Source organism: Lissotriton helveticus, chromosome 5_1 (assembly GCF_964261635.1).
Source record: "Lissotriton helveticus chromosome 5_1, aLisHel1.1, whole genome shotgun sequence".
NCBI classification, from domain to species: Eukaryota; Metazoa; Chordata; class Amphibia; order Caudata; family Salamandridae; genus Lissotriton; species Lissotriton helveticus.
Window position 1 is genome coordinate 1818255247 of NC_136065.1, and position 17270 is coordinate 1818272516.

At 41.5% G+C, this 17270-nt stretch overlaps 1 protein-coding gene across 3 annotated transcripts in view; it reads left to right on the top strand.

Moving 5' to 3' along the window:
* ITGA2B (integrin subunit alpha 2b) overlaps positions 1-17270 on the top strand; it is a 298569-nt gene that overhangs the window by 165051 nt on the left and 116248 nt on the right. For 2 of the 3 annotated variants that reach the window (XM_078645167.1, XM_078645165.1), the window contains 2 exons: positions 3426-3533; positions 15608-15663. In XM_078645167.1, the coding sequence (XP_078501293.1) occupies positions 3426-3533; positions 15608-15663 (164 nt within the window). The remainder of the gene's footprint in view (positions 1-3425; positions 3534-15607; positions 15664-17270) is intronic. The other variant, XM_078645166.1, reaches the window with a different exon arrangement.

A 17270-nucleotide genomic window follows, 5' to 3' on the forward strand; every position in this document is an offset into this window, starting at 1 on the left:
CACACGCTCCCCCAGCCTCTCCGCTATCCTCTCCTTTGACCTCCCTCTGAGGTCATACCACCGTTTTTTGAGTTCGTCCACGGAGCGCTGGGTCACCCCCACAGAGTTAACTTTTGCGCGGATGCGCAACCATAGCCGCCTTTTGTCCGCCTCGGCCACCCTCCTCGAATCTTTGCCAAACAGGCGATTGTAGTCCTTGCAGACTCCTTCTATCAGGAACTCTAGCTCCTGCTCCGAAAATGTTATCTTTCTTTTGCGCCCACTAGCAGATCCAGCTGCAGCTTCCTCAGTCATGCTTGACACTGGGGTGTATCCTGCACAACTCCTGTAGGCACACTGGAGGGGACCTCTGAATGTGATGCTCCCTGTACAGGCTCTCACTGCTGAATGAGGGTGGAACCTGCCTACTTCCTGGTTGTGATGTCATCACTGTGCTCAAGATGCGACTTCCCATTTTTGCGATCTCGCACTTAGCGAGATCGCAATTTGCGACATCGCAATTTCTAAACGGATTTCGGCCGGTTATGCGGATATTTTGCGTTTTTCGGCAAATCGCAATCGGCGATTGCGGCCGATTGCGATTCGCTTTTTTTCACACAATTTTTCATGAATGCCAATCTGCGATTCCTTATTTGCGATTCGCTTTTTCTCGCAATTAAGGATTCGCAGATTGGGACATTGATGAATCTAGCTGATGGTCCCTAGTGACTGCTCTGTGAGCACAAAATCCTCCCCTGCTGCCTCATATTATTTACAGCAGCAGCGAGGGTACCATTTCTGCTCTGGGTGCTATCCCAGCAACGGCGTGCGGCATTCCAGTGTACCTCACTGCAGAATGAACAAATTCATAAGGTGCATACATCTCGACATTACCCTGTATGTCATTCAGTGTGATTCTCATGCCCATTTGCGCCCCTAGATTTTACTTCAGTTTGCAAGTGACTCGACTTACAAGTGAAAATACACTTTCACAGAGTTCACAGAACAGCACTTGCTAGCCTTTTACACACAGTGGTTGAAGTGCTTTAATAAAAGTATTGGAACTGTGATGCTGTGTGCACTGGAGGCAGGGTGAGTGAGTGCAGGGCTAGAGTCAAAGGCGTGGGTAAAAAATATTCTTTAACTTTTTTCAGTCTTTCACCTTCAGGTAACCCACATATAAAATAAAGGCACAGCTTATAAAAAAAATTAATGCAAGTCAAGTTAATCAGTGTGAAATGCAATATTGTTCATATGAAACCTCTGTTAGTTAATGCACTGCAGAGGTCTGTGTCCCTTTTTATTCTCATGTTTAATTATGCACTGGACCCAATTACACACGTGTAACTGTTGACAATTGCTTATAGTCCCAGTAAGCTTAAGACATGACGTTTGCAGCTTTTCAGCAGTATTTGTGGAACTTTAGTTAAAAAAGTTCGTAAATCTACAGCCAACGGCTGACACTTTTCTGAGTGCAGATGTACATATGTATTACTCATCGGACCACACATGCACATAAGCCACGTGACTTTCATGTGTGTGCATGTGCTAGCAGTAGATATAGTAGTGCAGCATTTTGGAAGACAAGCATGCACTCAGGGGTAAGCATGGGCGGATTTTGCGAATTGGCAATCCGCGAACTTGCGTATTTACGGATTCGCAATCCGCAAAATCCGTGAACTCTCGCGAATTTGCGGGTTTTTTTTGTGTTCGCAAGGGTTTCTGCCAGTTCGCGAGGGTTGTGTACCAGTTCGCAATTGCGAACTTACTTGTCGGCTCGCAACGGCCGCGACTATGTTGTTTCTACGTCTGGTTCATCATCACAGGTTCACAGCACCCTCTGTTTCACCACTGCCACCCTCTGGTACACCCATGCCACCCTCTGGTACATCACTGCCACCCTCTGGTTGGTTTATCACTGTAGATTATGGGGGTGAAAAAAAAGCAAGCACACCTGCCCTGCTTCAACTGACATGAATTAATTTGGGGTTGATTAATGTGTCACTGAATTTAAACTTCCAGTCTGGCTGGCACCTGCTTCCTTATCTGTAATTTGCTTTCTGTTGCAGTGCAATTTTTTTTCACAGGACCTTTGTGTCCTACTTGTAGCTATTCTCTGAGCCTGCTGTGAGGGTCAGAGCAGGGTCATAGAATAGTTGCAAGTAGGCAACTGAACTCTGAAGGGGCCCCTCAGGAAGCACTACAGGGAATGGTTACTAATGATAAGATTGAACTTTTGCACCTGCTGAGTGCTTTCAGTTTTGTCTGTAATTGCTTTCTGTTGCAGTGTAATTTTTTTAACAGGACCTTTGTTGTATACTTGTAGCTATTCTCTGAGTCTGCTGTGAGGGTCAGAGCAGGGTCATAGAATAGTTGCAAGTAGGCAAATGAACTCTGAAGGGGCCCCTCAGGAAGCACTACAGGGAAAGGTTACTAATGATAAGATTGAACTTTTGCACCTGCTGAGTGCTTTCAGTTTTGCAAAAATCCAAATATCCAGCAGCATCCACAAAAAGTAACCCTTCCAGGTCAAGATCCAAATCAAGGGGAGAGGGGTTGGCCTAACGGCTAAGGCGCTCGACCTCGGACCTGGGGATCTGGGTTCGAGTCTCGGTAACGACGCCAAAAACCCCCTGTGATTCTGGGCAAATCACTTAATCTCCCCGTGCCTAAAAAAAAAATGAAAGTGTGTCCTCATGTAACGTAACTGGTGCTATGTAAAGCGCTCTGATAACTGATTCGGTTCGGTTCTAGTTCGTGCTATATAAAACTCTACAAAAAAAAAAAAAAAAAGTGACCAGCACATGAAGAAAGCACTGGGAGGAGCCTGCTGGACAGGAACAGGAAGTTGGAGACTGTGGGGCACTTCCTTCCTCCCCCCCCCCAAAATGGACTCCTTGCAAAGAAAAAGTGCAGGCAAATGTCAACCTGAGGAGTTATTCTGATAAAAATCATAATTTTCAAGGTTTATGCTGCCTGCTGGTGGATTTCTTGTGCGAAATTGCAAATTTTGCAATCTCGCAATTGCGAGATTGTCACTGCCCGCCGCATCTACGTGTTCGCACGTGTTTACTCCCGCGAAATTGTATAGTATTCTAGTTGGCAAGTGCGACCAAGCAAAAAATCCGCTTCGCACGGATTTTACGAATTTTCGGCAAGTTCGCGAGAGTTTGCGGATTGCGAATTTGCCGAAAATCCGCAAAATCCGCGAGCGGAACAGATTTTACGCCCATGCTTACTCAGGGGTAGGTTTTTCATCGCACTGGTGAACTGTTTGCATGTGATCACAAGAGCTTATTGTTGTATGCTGCTCTGAAAAAAGCTGTACTGACATTACATCTGCAGTTTTATTTACAAGTCCTGTGCAGTGCCGTAGATTGTATGAGTTAATGCCAATATAAATTCTACTGTGTTATCCAAGTGCATATTTTTGTTTCTGCCTACAGAGCCCAGCCAGTTGTTATGGCTAAGGCACAACTTCTGTTCAAACCAGATGTGTTAAATCCAGATTTTAAGAACTGCAAGCTGCCCGAATCAGCAACTCTTGTTAGTTGGTAAGTGCACAGATGGAGAGGGTGCATTAACAGGTTACTCCACAGGGCATCATTTGACTAGTATCTATTTTGCAGTCGTGAACGCCATCTTAAAAAGTACCTCCCTGCTTAGAATGGAAGAAGCGAGCACTAGTTTCTAAGACTGCTAGCAGTCACTGCTAGAGAACAGGTCACACCCGCCTTCTCATAGGTCCAGAAAGCCTGGTCACTTCCAGCTTTTGATGCACCTACCCCATGGGCGTCGATTCACCAAAATACCAGGGTTAGCCGAAGTTACTTCACAGACCCTGCGACCTCTGTTAGCATCAGAGGTTTTCACTCCTTGCCCCAACTTTGGCTCGGATACAGCCTTCTCTCTGCTGCTGAGGAGATATGGGAAAAACAGGGACTGATGAGTTAGGGAAAAGGCAGGGGTGGAAAACTACTGACATTGGACTTGGCTTTTGGAGCCCTGCTTACTTTCTGTTCTTCCTTTTATTTTCCTATCATTTTATTAGGACAGGGGTAGGAAGGGCAGCGCCAGCAGTAGTAGCCGCTTCACCAGCCTTCTACGCCTAACTGACTTCCATGTATTAGACGCAGTTTTCGTTTTTCAAATAGCAATAAGCCTGCCCTTGAGTTTTAAGCCAAGGTCAAATTCACACCATTTCCCTCGGGCGCACTATCTGGGGACACCTGGGTAGCACCACTGATATTTTAATTTTGCAGTTCTCATAGCATATCTCACAGGTTTCACAGGTGCTCATTAGTGGCTGTCACTGAATTAGTAAAATAGTTGCATGCATAACAGTATAAAAGCTCTGTATTCCCAATTTGTATAGTTTGTATACATTTGTATAAATTCCCACCTAAAGTAAAAACATTTTTTTACTTTGCCTTAATAATCTTTAAAAGGGATGTATAAATTAATTGAAAGTAATTTTAATAAAATGTATTGTTTAAATTAAAAAAAGGTTATTCATGAGAAAAAATGTAAAGCATTATTAAATACAAAATATATTAATAATAATAATAATAATTTCTTTATTCGGAATTTCAGTATCAGAAATCCATAAAAGCAGTGTTAATACATAAAAAGGAATTTTTAAACATGAATTTTACAGTGAAAAATAATTTCATACGCCATTGCTTTACAGATTTTTTCTGTGTCTGTATATACATTTAAAAAAATTAATAACATGATAACAGGTAATTTCAGTGTCCAAGAGCTGTAAACTCAACATAGCAGGACGACATTGCTTAAAACCCCAAGATTTTAATAAAGTCAATAGCCAAAGTTTGCGATGTTCATGATAAAATTTGCAGAACAAAACTGTATGTAAAGTAGTTTGTGATGACTTTTCATCGCATGGACACAGAGGTAAAGTCGTATCCCATGCGTTTGCTACTGGAAATGCTACTAGCCTGTGAAATAGGTTTAATCTGAATCTTACCAGGAGAAAGCGATCAAAAGTACTGATTTCAAGATTTAAGTAAGGCTGGATGGAAAGTGTGGATTGAACCATTACAGCGTGTTGGACCGACGGTTTTCCTGCTTCGATTTGTAGTCTCAGATTTTGCAAATGTCCCAGGGCTAGTGTTTGTAGTTGTTTTTTGGTGAGTTCACAAATTTTTTCGGGAGTTAAATAATATTTTTCGGCCCCAAGGTCAATAAAAAAGTTCCTGATGTAAGCTAGCCATTTTATTTTTGGAGCATGGTCCAGTGTCATGGCATCTGCCACTATTGTCTTAGTAAGGGCGTTTTTTTCTGAGATCCAGATACGGCGCCATAGGAGTAGCGGTTGTATTCTTGCCAAGTCCTCAATGTATGGGACGCCTAGTTCGACATGACATGCATACGTAGAGGATCGCTTTGGGGCCATTAAAAGGAACCTCAGAAAAAAAATTTCCGCGATTTGCAGGGAAGATACATCCATATGCCCCCATACACTAGCTCCATATAGTGCTGTTGATTGGCACTTCGCTCTATAAATGGCTAGTAATTCCAGGGGCGGTCGTTTTCCCAGTTTTTGCGAAAATGATATCAAAGCCGCTATTGCTCTCTTAAAGCAATGTTTCCTTGCTTCCACTGCCTTTTTCCAGGACAATTTGTTGTCTATTGTAATACCCAGGTAACAGTATTCAGTTGCAAACTCAATTTTTTGATTATTGAGGATTAAATCTTTGGGGTGTTTTCTCCCAGCACCTGCCGTCATCATAAAGGTTTTTTTCACATTTATGTGAAGATCTAAAGTGGCCATGAAAAGAGAATATCTATTAAGTATCCTCTGAAGTTCACGGGGAGTCCGTGCCAGCAAGACAGCATCGTCCGCATAGAGTAGAGCGGGTATCGGGCTTTGTTTTTCCTGTGGGAGGTCCTGGGCATCCCTGGGAGGTCCTGGGCAGCATTATTAAATACAAAATATATTATTATATATTTTAAACATTAAATTATAATTATTTATATTTTTAACTATTTTAACTAATTTAGTTTAATTTGACATTATGTACTATGGGGGGAGGTTAGATTTATGTACCTCCCTCCATTATTTTCTATGGTAGGGTGTTGCAGTACCAGTGGTTGGCCAAGCTGAATTTACTGCTGTCTTTATTTTCAATATTAACATACACTCGTAAGTTTTGCTCCACCTCCCTTTTCCGTGGTGGACATGTGTAAGTCTACACTTTTGAGTAACTCTGAACTTTAATTTTGTAAACAGCCTGAACTAATAACTTAATAAATTAATTAAAATTGTAAGTTCCCTTTGTTAATAGTGCCCTATACATTCAAAAGCTTTGTTGCAGCTGTAGATACCCACAGTAAGAAAAAATGGGATTGGCTATGGTTTTATTGGACAACTGCTATATAAGATAACGTTTTCTGGGTGTCTATGAATCTAGCATCATGAGCACAATTAAAATCTTTATGTGTCTATATACCCAAAAAGCATGCTGATGACTCCAGATTGAGTTAGGTAAAACAATAACAAAATTAACAACACATTAATTTCTTGCTTATTTCTGTATTGATTAGTGCTCAAGTAACTAATTTGATGCTTTTTCTGGAGCTTTAACTGTTGAGCATAGATGTACCCCAGAATTTAAAGTTTGCTGCCAGTGTGCATGCATGCAGAATGCAGATGATATGTAGCTGCTGTTTCAGCTCAGTGAACCAGGTTCTCATACGGTGATGAGCTGCCTATGTGATGTCAGAAACATGGATGACTCATAACTGGCTTAATATGACTTTGAGCAAGAAAAAGGTCTTTCTAGTGAGCAGTATCCTTCTGGTTTGGTCCCCATCTGTCTGGCCTGACCCTCGTGCTCCTTTTCCCATCCCAGAGACGGTGGTCAAATCACTCAGAGTTAAACTGCATATCCATCTTAACTATTATTCTCTTTTTTGTTTTCAAATCTCTTCAGTGGTTTGGGCCTAAGAATTGTATTTTCATGAGCTGAGGCCTATTCTCCAACTGCTTGCAGATGAAGGCAGGCATATGAATATTTCAGGTATTATAGGTGCAAAGCTTGATTATTGTAACTCTCTTTATCACAGGATATCTAAGTGCCAAATCCATATGCTCCAAGTTATGCTTTGTTTGTTTGTTTGTTTCAACTTTATTTCGGCTATCTAGCCATAAAAGCAAAGAGAAAAATAAAAACATTTCACAAGCAAATATCCACATGCCTTTTACAAGCAAATACCCACGTGATCAGGCTATAATAAGATGGAGAGGGACAAGTATACAATTGATCCATATTTACAATTACCGCGCTAAAACCAACAGTCTCATTACATAAATAAGATAAAAATGTTAATTTAAAAGCCAGAATATAAAACATTTAAATACGTTACTTAAAAGCGTACAATATACAAATGTGCAATGGTGGAGACTAGAACAATTTAAATACACTATAGCTTGAGGCCGAGCTTCTTCCTAATCAGATATACATTAAATAAAAACCTACTTATGCAGAATACTGCCAGTTGTGAAGTGTTGGATTTAATTAAGCCTTCAGCTTCTTTGTAGGACCTTACGCCCACATTTTTGCATAAGGATCTGATCCATCGAGCCCTGGGAGACTTGTAAAACGGGCAAAAGAAGAGTAAATGTACATCATCCTCTTTCGCCTTTTGCGAACAAAGGATACAGAGGTCAGTCTCCTTATTGCACCCCCACCTACAAGTATTAGCATTCGTCTGCAGGACCCCGTATCTAAATTGCAAATATAGAGATTTTGCTAATGGTGGTCCTATCTCGTTCATAAAAGGTTTGAAGGAAGCATTATCCTTTACAATCAGGAACTTCTGACTCAAAGTACCAATTGATGAACTATGTAATCTTTCGCTATTAATGTAGGACCAGAAGGTTGTCTTTAGAAGCTTTTTACAAGAGGTGTCATGCTCAAAGGATCTTCCCAAAAATGGGATAGCCCTAGCCTAATGCACCAGAGTGAAATATGTTTTAACCATTCAATATTCTTGTACTCCTCGATCTGCATGATTTCCATTAAGCCGCTTCTATAATTACATAACTCCGGCGTAGTCCATATCCTTACCCAATAAAGTAGTGGCCTTAAAGTAGCTTGATAATCTGTGTGTTCAATGTCGATATCCAAGAACACTGGAACTAGGGGAGTTCTAATTAGTATTTTAAGTAGCCTACGTATAAAGTTGTTTTCATCCCGTTCAAAATTCCTCTTACAGGAAGGCCCCCAAATCTCAGCACCATAAATTGCCGCTGATTGGGCCTTGGCCTTAAACACCTCCAAGGCTGGTGTAATAGCCTTAGAAAGGCTCCCGCCATGTACTTTTAGGATTGGCATCGAATTTTGTTTAAAGGATAGTCTACTTTTTTCCAGTTGCCCCTTCCATGATAGTTTACTGTCCAACATAATACCTAAATAATTGAAACTCCCCACATATTCTATTATTTGGTTATTTATGGCCAAATTCTTCTTAAATGATTTATGCGGGTTTATGGCCATATATTTAGTTTTGGATGAGTTGATTTCCAGTCCCTTTTCCACACAATAACTATAAAATGAGTTCACCAAGTTTTGAAGTCCCTTCGGAGTCTGGGAAATGAGGATTGTATCATCGGCAAATAGTAATGCCGTGATCGCTTCATTTCCCAATTTCGGGGAGTCATGGCTACAATCCCCCAAATATGTAGGTATATCATTAACATATAGCGAGAAGAGCGTAGGCGCCAACACGCAGCCTTGACGCACGCCCCGTCTCACAGGTATGGCCATTGTGACTTCACCTCCCTTCCCCATCTCACTTTGGCGTAATTCCCTGTATGAAGTCTAATCATTTCTACAAGAAGTTCGACGGGGACCCCAATATTTCTTAATGTGTCCCACAAGAGGGTACGGGGGACAAGGTCGAAGGCGGCCCTGAGATCCATGAAAGCGACATACAAGCTTCCTTATGTTAATGTATTTCCAACAAATGCATGTGAACCTAAATACTTGGTCCACAGTGCTGATTTTTGTTCTGAACCCGGCCTGATATTTAGACAATATCTGAGCCTCCTCCATCCATCCTAAAAGTCTATTTAAAATGTGTCTGGCAAAAACTTTCTGTAAAAGATCAATTAAACTAATTGGTCGGTAATTGGCTGGGTCATAACGATCCCCTTTTTTAAAAATTGTTACAATTTCTGCCCCTTTCCAAGTCTCAGGGATAAGTGTGCCTGTCACTATGGAATTGCATAAAAAGTTTATATAAGGCCCCCAGACTTTCGTGTCATGTTTTAGTAGATCACCAGGGATCTTATCAGGTCCTGGGGCTTTGCCTGCTTTAACCTTTTCCATGCTAATGACAAGGTGAACTCGTCATGAGGCACACTGGAGCTGTGCTCATGACAAGGTCAACTCGTCATGTAGAATGGGATCTTGGATATTTCAGCACCCAGCGGGAATTGCCTTAGCAGCCAAGGTGTTAATGGCCTGAAGAGCCTGAGAGGTCTCCTCTAAACTAAAATGTAGAGAAACTGTGCTAGGGACTAAATCGACCTTTTGTTCTTCTATACACGAACCCTCTTCATTTTGTGAATATAGTTTGGAAAAGTGGTCACACCATGTCTTTTCGTCTAGGTAAGAGCCCTTAGATGATCTGCCTGTCTTATTCCCCTTGGATATTAGGCTCCAGAAGGTGCCCTGGTCTCTCATCTTGGCAGCAGTTAGTAGATCTTCCCAGATGGCCTCATCCCACTCTTTTTTCGTCCGTGTAAGAATTTTATTATACTCATACCTATTATCTCTTATACCCTGTGGGTTCTTGGTTTTAACTGCCTGAATCAGGTGAGACTTAGCTAAACGGCATTCTTTATTATACCAGGGGTTGCCTAGTTCTGGGTGACTACTATTTGAATACTTGTCCTTATCATAAATTTTACTCAGAAAGGGTGTTAAAGCATCTATCAACTGGTAGTGCATATCTAGAACACCTTGGGGACCTAGGGAAAGATTCTGGCAGGGGGCAACGGTGTCTGAAAAAGTATTGTAAATATTTACCATTGTTGCTTCTTTAGCCAAAATATAAGGCCATTTCGGGGCACGCCTATTATTTGATACCTGGAGGTCACCAACATTACTATTTAACACAGCATCTGGAGCTGTTTTGGTTAAAAAAGGCTGGGAATCTAAACATAGTTGAAGCAGTAGGTGATCGCTCTCTGTCCTAAAGTCTACTTTAAAATCAGTAATTAAATGCCATAGACTTAGGGAAACCAATATAAAATCTAAATGCGACTTACTATTACCTTTACAAAAAGTTGGTGCTGATGGTCTGTCAGACTGAAAGCGGCCATTACATGCCCTGAAGTCATGTGCCACAGCTAGCTGTAGGATCTGTATTGCTGCCACCGTACTTTTAACTACCCCAGTACTATCTAGAGCAGGGATGTCATTTGCCTGTCCTGTTTCTCAAATAGATTATCAAGGCCCAGTACTGGCTCAAATCTACAGTTAAAGTCCCCGACTATAATCACTTGTGTGTTGTATCCTAGTGTATCTAGATAAGAGTCCAATTGCTCCATCACTTTGGATTCCTTGTTTAGGGGATTTGGCCTGTGTATACATTTATTAGATATACAGTTTCTTTGTCTTTTGTCTCTATCTTTACACCTAGAAGATCCTTGGAGGGAATAGAGAGAGGAGTAACTTCAATTTCCAGAGTGATTCTTAGCCAGATCAATAAGCCCCCAGACGCTCTTCCTCTTACTGAGGGGATAGCTTTGCAATAGAAAGTTTTATAACCAAGCCTGTGTGTGATATCTAAGGCCCAGGTCTCCTGCAGGAGAATTACATCGTAATCGTCAGTGTAAGTACACCAAACAGTATCCCGGAGATTCCTGGATAAGCCGGCTATATTCCATGACATTAGTTTTACAACTGGAATTCCATGGGAAGGTATTGGAAGTGGATCCACTTGACTGGCTTGGGCAACTATGCCCTCTGCTGTGGTAAGTATGTCACCGATTCCTCCTTTTAGATCTATACTAGTGCTATTTATTGCTAACTCAGTACTACTGTTACGGGATAGAAGTAGTGGACCATCACCAAAATCCGAAACATTCCGTCCCAGTATATTTGGCACTTGCTTAGTAATGCGAGACTCAGTTGCCTTACCCAGCTCAGACTCCGTGTTACAATCTTCCTGGGGAATTACAATTGCTCAAGTTCCAAGTTCCAAATTGCTCAAACTCCAAGTTATGCAGAATCAAGCTGTAAGACTGACTACCCTGGTTGGCTGAGATACTACTTTACAGAGGCTACATTGGCTTCCAATTCAGAAGAGGATTTAGTTTATGGCTCTTTGCATTCTGTTCAAGTTCCTTAACCTATCAGCTCCACATTTCCTCATTTCTAGGCTAAAAAAAGATGTGCCCACAAAACCTGTATAGTCCTCCAACACCAGTTTATTGCTTGTTCCAGGTTTTAAGATTTCTTCCTGTTGTGCTGGCTTTTCTTTAGGAAAAGACTCAAACCCACCTCTTCACTCAGTAAACAGAATCATCTTCACTCCTTGCTGTTTAAATACAGAGAGACCTGGGGGTTCTTGTTGGACTCTATAAGTTTAAATTAACATGACGTAAACAGCGTCAGGATGCTGCATGCAAGGTTTTGCCTTTATGCCCTGGTCCCATGCAGAGGCAAGATACTCCAAGTTTCAAGAACGTGTATGTCTTAAGGAGCAGAAGAGAATGGAGAGGTGCATAAACTATGGGTGCAGCCTGGACAGAAACCTTGAGTCTCAGAGGGATGCGCTATCAAACACCTGAGTGAGGGCAAGAAGGACTACATGTCCAATGGAGCCGCAGATCTCTCACTAGACTTGCAAATGGCGATGGACATGTTGAATGTATGAGTTTCTCCGTCTCCCTAGCATCTATGCTTGGCAATTGAGTACATAGGGCCAATTACAATGGCGCTCGGACATGCGCCCGACCGGCATCATGTCAAAAACAAGATTGCCCGACAAGAAGTCAGTAGTCCGGCTTCCCAAATTAGGATGTGACCGCTTTCATGGCAGTCAGAAAGTGTATATTTCCTATTGCGGCTTGTGCTGTGGGCTGCAGTCAAGCCACAATAGGAAAAATACGCTTTTTAAACATCCATGCAGCGTGTGGCAGGCACAATCGGGTGCCCCCCAGGCCTCGAAGCAGTGGCCGTAGAGGGACGGGGCCCTACTAGGGGCTTCCAGAGTCCATTTCTGACAGCCTTTCTATGGCGGTTGGATCTCGTGATACCTACGGTGGTGCCTGACCTGGCAGCACCCCTATTTAAGGGTATTACGTTGCTTGAGCCAGTCGGAAGCGTCGGCCAGTCCCTCCAACCCCCTGCTTCTGACTGCCCGCATCATAATGCGGCAGTCGGACCACGCGACCAGATGTCGGTCAGACCGCGACCAACTGTGTGATCCAACCAACATCGTAAAGAGGCTCATAGTTGATGAAGCAGGATTTTGCTGTTGAGAAGTTTGGAATTCTTGTAACCTGTTATTCTGAGAAGTTGACAAATGACATCTTGGAATCAGAAAAGTGTTCTTGCATCACAGTCTGTCAGGGAATAGACTTATGCTTGTTTATTTTGTGGTCTCCTTTAAGTCTATAAACTCTATTTTGCACGTAGTTTATTTTCACAAAAAAGTCTTCAATCAAGATTATTATGTCTATAATCCTCTTTAAAGTTTTCACAAGAAATCTATTTGTCTTGCAAACTTTGTTTTGCGCTTTATTTCATCAAAAGCCATCAATGAGGATTGTGAACTCTGTATTTGTAGCATTGTTTCTCTGAGAAGACTCTTCTCAGAGGAGTCAGTGGAATCAAATGTTCACAAACTTGTTGTTCTTACAACAAGTAAACTATTAAGGTATTAACCAGAATAAGTCTAAGATTGCAGAGTATATAGAGGAACTAAGAAACATTAATACAAATCATACATATCACAGTTAATTACTTATTACTTTGAATGTGATCAAAGTCATGAAAGGGTATCACATGCTATTGAAGGTAGCTTTTTTTTAGCAAACAATTAATAATAACTCAGAGTATTGTTCACAGTTAGCAAATCTACTTTCATTATATTTCAGCTTATAAAAAATATCGACTTTCATTCCATAATAGAGAGTTGGATATCGAGAGTGTCAGCAGGTATATTATATCCAGTATGAGAAGTTAGATGCCAAAGTCAATATTAGAGCCATACTAAAACCCAAGCACAACTGTGCCACCAGGCCATGCGACAACATCCACTGTCTCTGTTTCTCTCCCTTGTCCCACTCCCTTTTCCCCAGGTCTACTATATTGCGATAGTAAAGTTGGCAGTGAGTTCTGAGAAGAAGTAGAAGCTCACATCACTCTTGTTGGATCTGGATTGCAAGGTTAATACATCTTGACAGAGTGTGGTTAGCCAGAACAACTGGTAATATAGATTAACATTTAATGGCTGACCTTCCGTAGGCTTTCACCTGTTATTTCCAGGTGAATTTGTCAAGATTGTCCATGTGGTACACTGCATCATAAATTTCGTGGATTTGCTGTCAGCACCTGCTGATCGATAAGTCTCCTACTGGGGACTAACTTCCTCTCAATGAGCCTCTCGAAGATGCCCACTCTGTGTGAGTTATTCTAAGTGTACATTTTGTGCCTAACTTCTTGATGCTCTTTCTGTGGCTGGCACCTCCATTGAATTAGAGCGGAAGGTGGCTTAGGATTACATTTGCAAGACCATCCCTAGAAAGCTATGAATCTTATCACAAATTCGATGAATATCTGTGGTGTAGCCTCATTCACTCTTCTCTCTCATGGCAGATAAGATGAGACTGGAGCACCGCATCTCTGCCTCTTCAATGATTTCATCCTCTTTACTTCTTTCCCACACCTCTACAGTATTGCTTGAATCTTCAATTTACTCCCCTCAGAGGTAAAACTAAACACATGTTACCCCTTCTAAGTCTTTCCTTTAAATAATTTAATCTTTCCTCTCTCTCTTCTTATTCCCTCATTGTCCTCCTTAAGCATAATAATCTTCTATACCGTTAACCTTTGGTTATAGATTTAACCTTTCTTTTCATTCCTTCCTTCCTGTACCAAGGCTACCATGGAGGATGCATTTGGAGTTATGACTCCTGTTCTCACAAGCTTATGAATAAAGTTTCCAAGAATCTCTTTGTCGCAGTCCTTCCGTTCTTAGCGCCATGAAACCGCTTGGTGTAAGTGCGCTTTAAAAATCATTTTAACATAACATAACTTACAGCCAGGACTGATGGTTCATTCACTTTGAGCTCCATCATAGTTCTGAATTCCTAAGCTGATTCTGTCTCATACAGTGAGTCTGGGGATTTCCAGCTCACAGGTTTCTGACCCTAGCTTCATGTTGGTCAACATCTCTGTGAATTTCGTCGAACTCCTGATATGTCTCACTGCAGCCATATGAGCATGTGTGTCCTTGGTGGCAGAGGTTGTAGGGCTGCATAACTTGAAAATCCATTCTGACACGAATAGGGTGAAGGGATTCGCTTTTTAGCTGGCTTCACCCAGCCATGCCCTTGTCTTTCATTTACGTGCTGTATAGTGTAGTGCAGTGTAATAGCAGCGCAGTAACTCTTCCAGATGTGAAGGTAATACAGCAGACAGAAAGGGGTTTATGTTGGTGGCAGGTGGTAGCAGGCAGTGTCTACACAATGCAGCAGTCTTCCATACTCCCAGTCCCCCTTAAGGTACCCAATGTCACTGCTTCCTTTTTCCCATCTCACCCTGTGCTCCTGACTCACCAGAGGTAGCAGCTATTTATCTGTTATAGAGGTGGTAATGGTATCATATGTGCTTGCATCTGGACCAGAGATGCTGCAATCATACTGTCAGCTCAGGGTTGCCCCTCATCATTTTGAGCTACTTGCAAGGAACATGCACCCTCTCTGCTGCATGAGGGCAGTGGGTCCCAGAGGTAGAGTGCAAACCAGCAGCCTGGTCATCAACACAAAAATAAAGGGCAGAGCCGTGAGGGAACTGACTTACTGGCGCAGTGGTGATGGTGACAGCAAGAACCAGCAGGACCACTGCCAAAATGCAGCTGCAAAAGCAAACCACACCAGGCGTCAGATGCTAACAATTTACAAACCTCTGTTGTCAAATTACACTTGCAAAAAATAACAGCTTCATGTCCATATTACGCCTTCACTATATTGTGTCACATCCAGTATCACATTATTAAGTCCTTCTGGTGAAAATAAGAAATGTGTAAACGTATCATGTATTGTAAGTGTTTGGTGTCCAGCCTTTGTCTCCCCAGATTTGAATGTTCATTCACATCAAAAAATTAGAATAAATAAAGCGATTTCATCACTTTACCAGTGACCTGGTGACAAACAAGAGTGAACAGACCTCAACAAGCCTTAATCAATATACTTTGAATCATTCTGCCATTCTTTTTTTCCTCCCCATGTACACTTCTCGCCATCCGGCTCTAAACCCGCAATTCTACACATTAATTATATAAGTTATACGTATGGCGATTGGTTGGCGGTTGGACCTTTTTTTACTTTCTCTCAAATAACTGTTGCTTTTCTTTTTCAATCCAGCTTTGATCTCCAGATGTGCGTCAGCGTGTCAGGGCTGAACATTCCGGAGACAATTGGTGAGTATTTATGTGCTTCTGAAGGCCATTGGTTGGTGAGAAGCAGAGGGCGGGCGACAACAGAGGGTCATCACTATAAGACCTCTCAGTGACCCACTGATTGAACTCAAGAGGGAACTATAACCCACATCCTAGTTCAATTTAATGAATAGCACATTGAGACCCATCTGCCAACAGAATTCACACTGAAAAGCTAAAATCAGCAGATGAACTTTTTCCCAAATATTTCATTGTATCCAAATTTGATATCATTTGCACCGCCCAATGCAGAAATTGAAATGCTCCCATACAACTGTGAGAAGCGCAAATGCCAATTGTTTATTTATTCTTTATGAAGAATTTAAAAATGTATAAAATTAATCGATGCTGTCATATTCTACAATTATCAAAAGCATAACCATATTTTTCAGAAAGAGACTATCAAAAATGCAGTTGTATTTATATACAAATGTCATTGCTTCACTGTTGACAGTGAGACACATTCAGACTTCATCTTCCATAACCATCCTCCGACCAGGAAGTGAGACCTCTTCTAGACTTTTGGTGGTTACATTTCTTGCAAGGAGGTCAAGTTCCTAAATTAATGCATTTTCTTTGTGATGTAATGTAAAAGAAGACTGCAGATTGTATATGTATACTTCATGTTCGCACCCTGTTTCAAGGGGTTGCAAGTGGGAAGAAGAGCTAGTGACTGAAAGGAAATTGTCAATTGGTTTTCTTAAGCCAGACTGCTAAGGTCTTATCGAGCCAGTGTGTGATTCAGACCTTTGGTCCAACCTTCCCTTTGTTATCTGCAGCCTTGTCAGCTGTTGTGACCACAACCAGGATGTGGAAGAGAAGGGAATTTGTATAAGCTTGATCAGGAGTTATAATCAGCTAGGAACAGCTGTATGAATTATGAAAAAATAAATATGCTTGAAGAGCGAAAAGGCTGCTCCTGAAAATTCTTCTACATGATCACAGACTCATTGGATACCTCTGTTAGACAGAGCGGATAAACCGGTAATGTAATCTTCTCGCACATTGTCTTAGGATAGGAAACAAAAGGTTAAATAGTTGTCATCCACTTATATCCTTGGTTTGTCCATAAACAAAGAAACAGTCTTTTCAGGTGGGAAAATGTGAAGTCACCAGCTTACATGGAATTGGGTAGTACAGAACATATTTTGATGTGGTCTTTGTTTTAAAATGTACTTGCATCAGTGTTTGATTACCTGCCCCCTTTCAGATGGGAAGAGGTTCTAGATCAGGGACATAATGGTCAATTCCACTTTCACCTCTTTCTGCCACATTTACAGACAACATGGTATTCTACAACCTGATTCATTACAGCCTGATTGTATCCTTTAATATGGACCTTTCATGAACTTCAGAGGTTCTCTCTTTGACTGGTTTATTTTGTAAAGAGTTGTCTGGAATGCTATTGGAATTTACAGCCACAGGTATCCAACAATGGTGCAAGCATGCCTACCAATGAAGCAGTCTGTCACTGCCCTATATTTATGCATAAGCGTTACTTACATTTTGGAAGTTATTAAATATTGAATGCTGTTAGATGCAACAATCTGATTATGAATATTTTGGTACAATTTTCCTGACACCAAGTT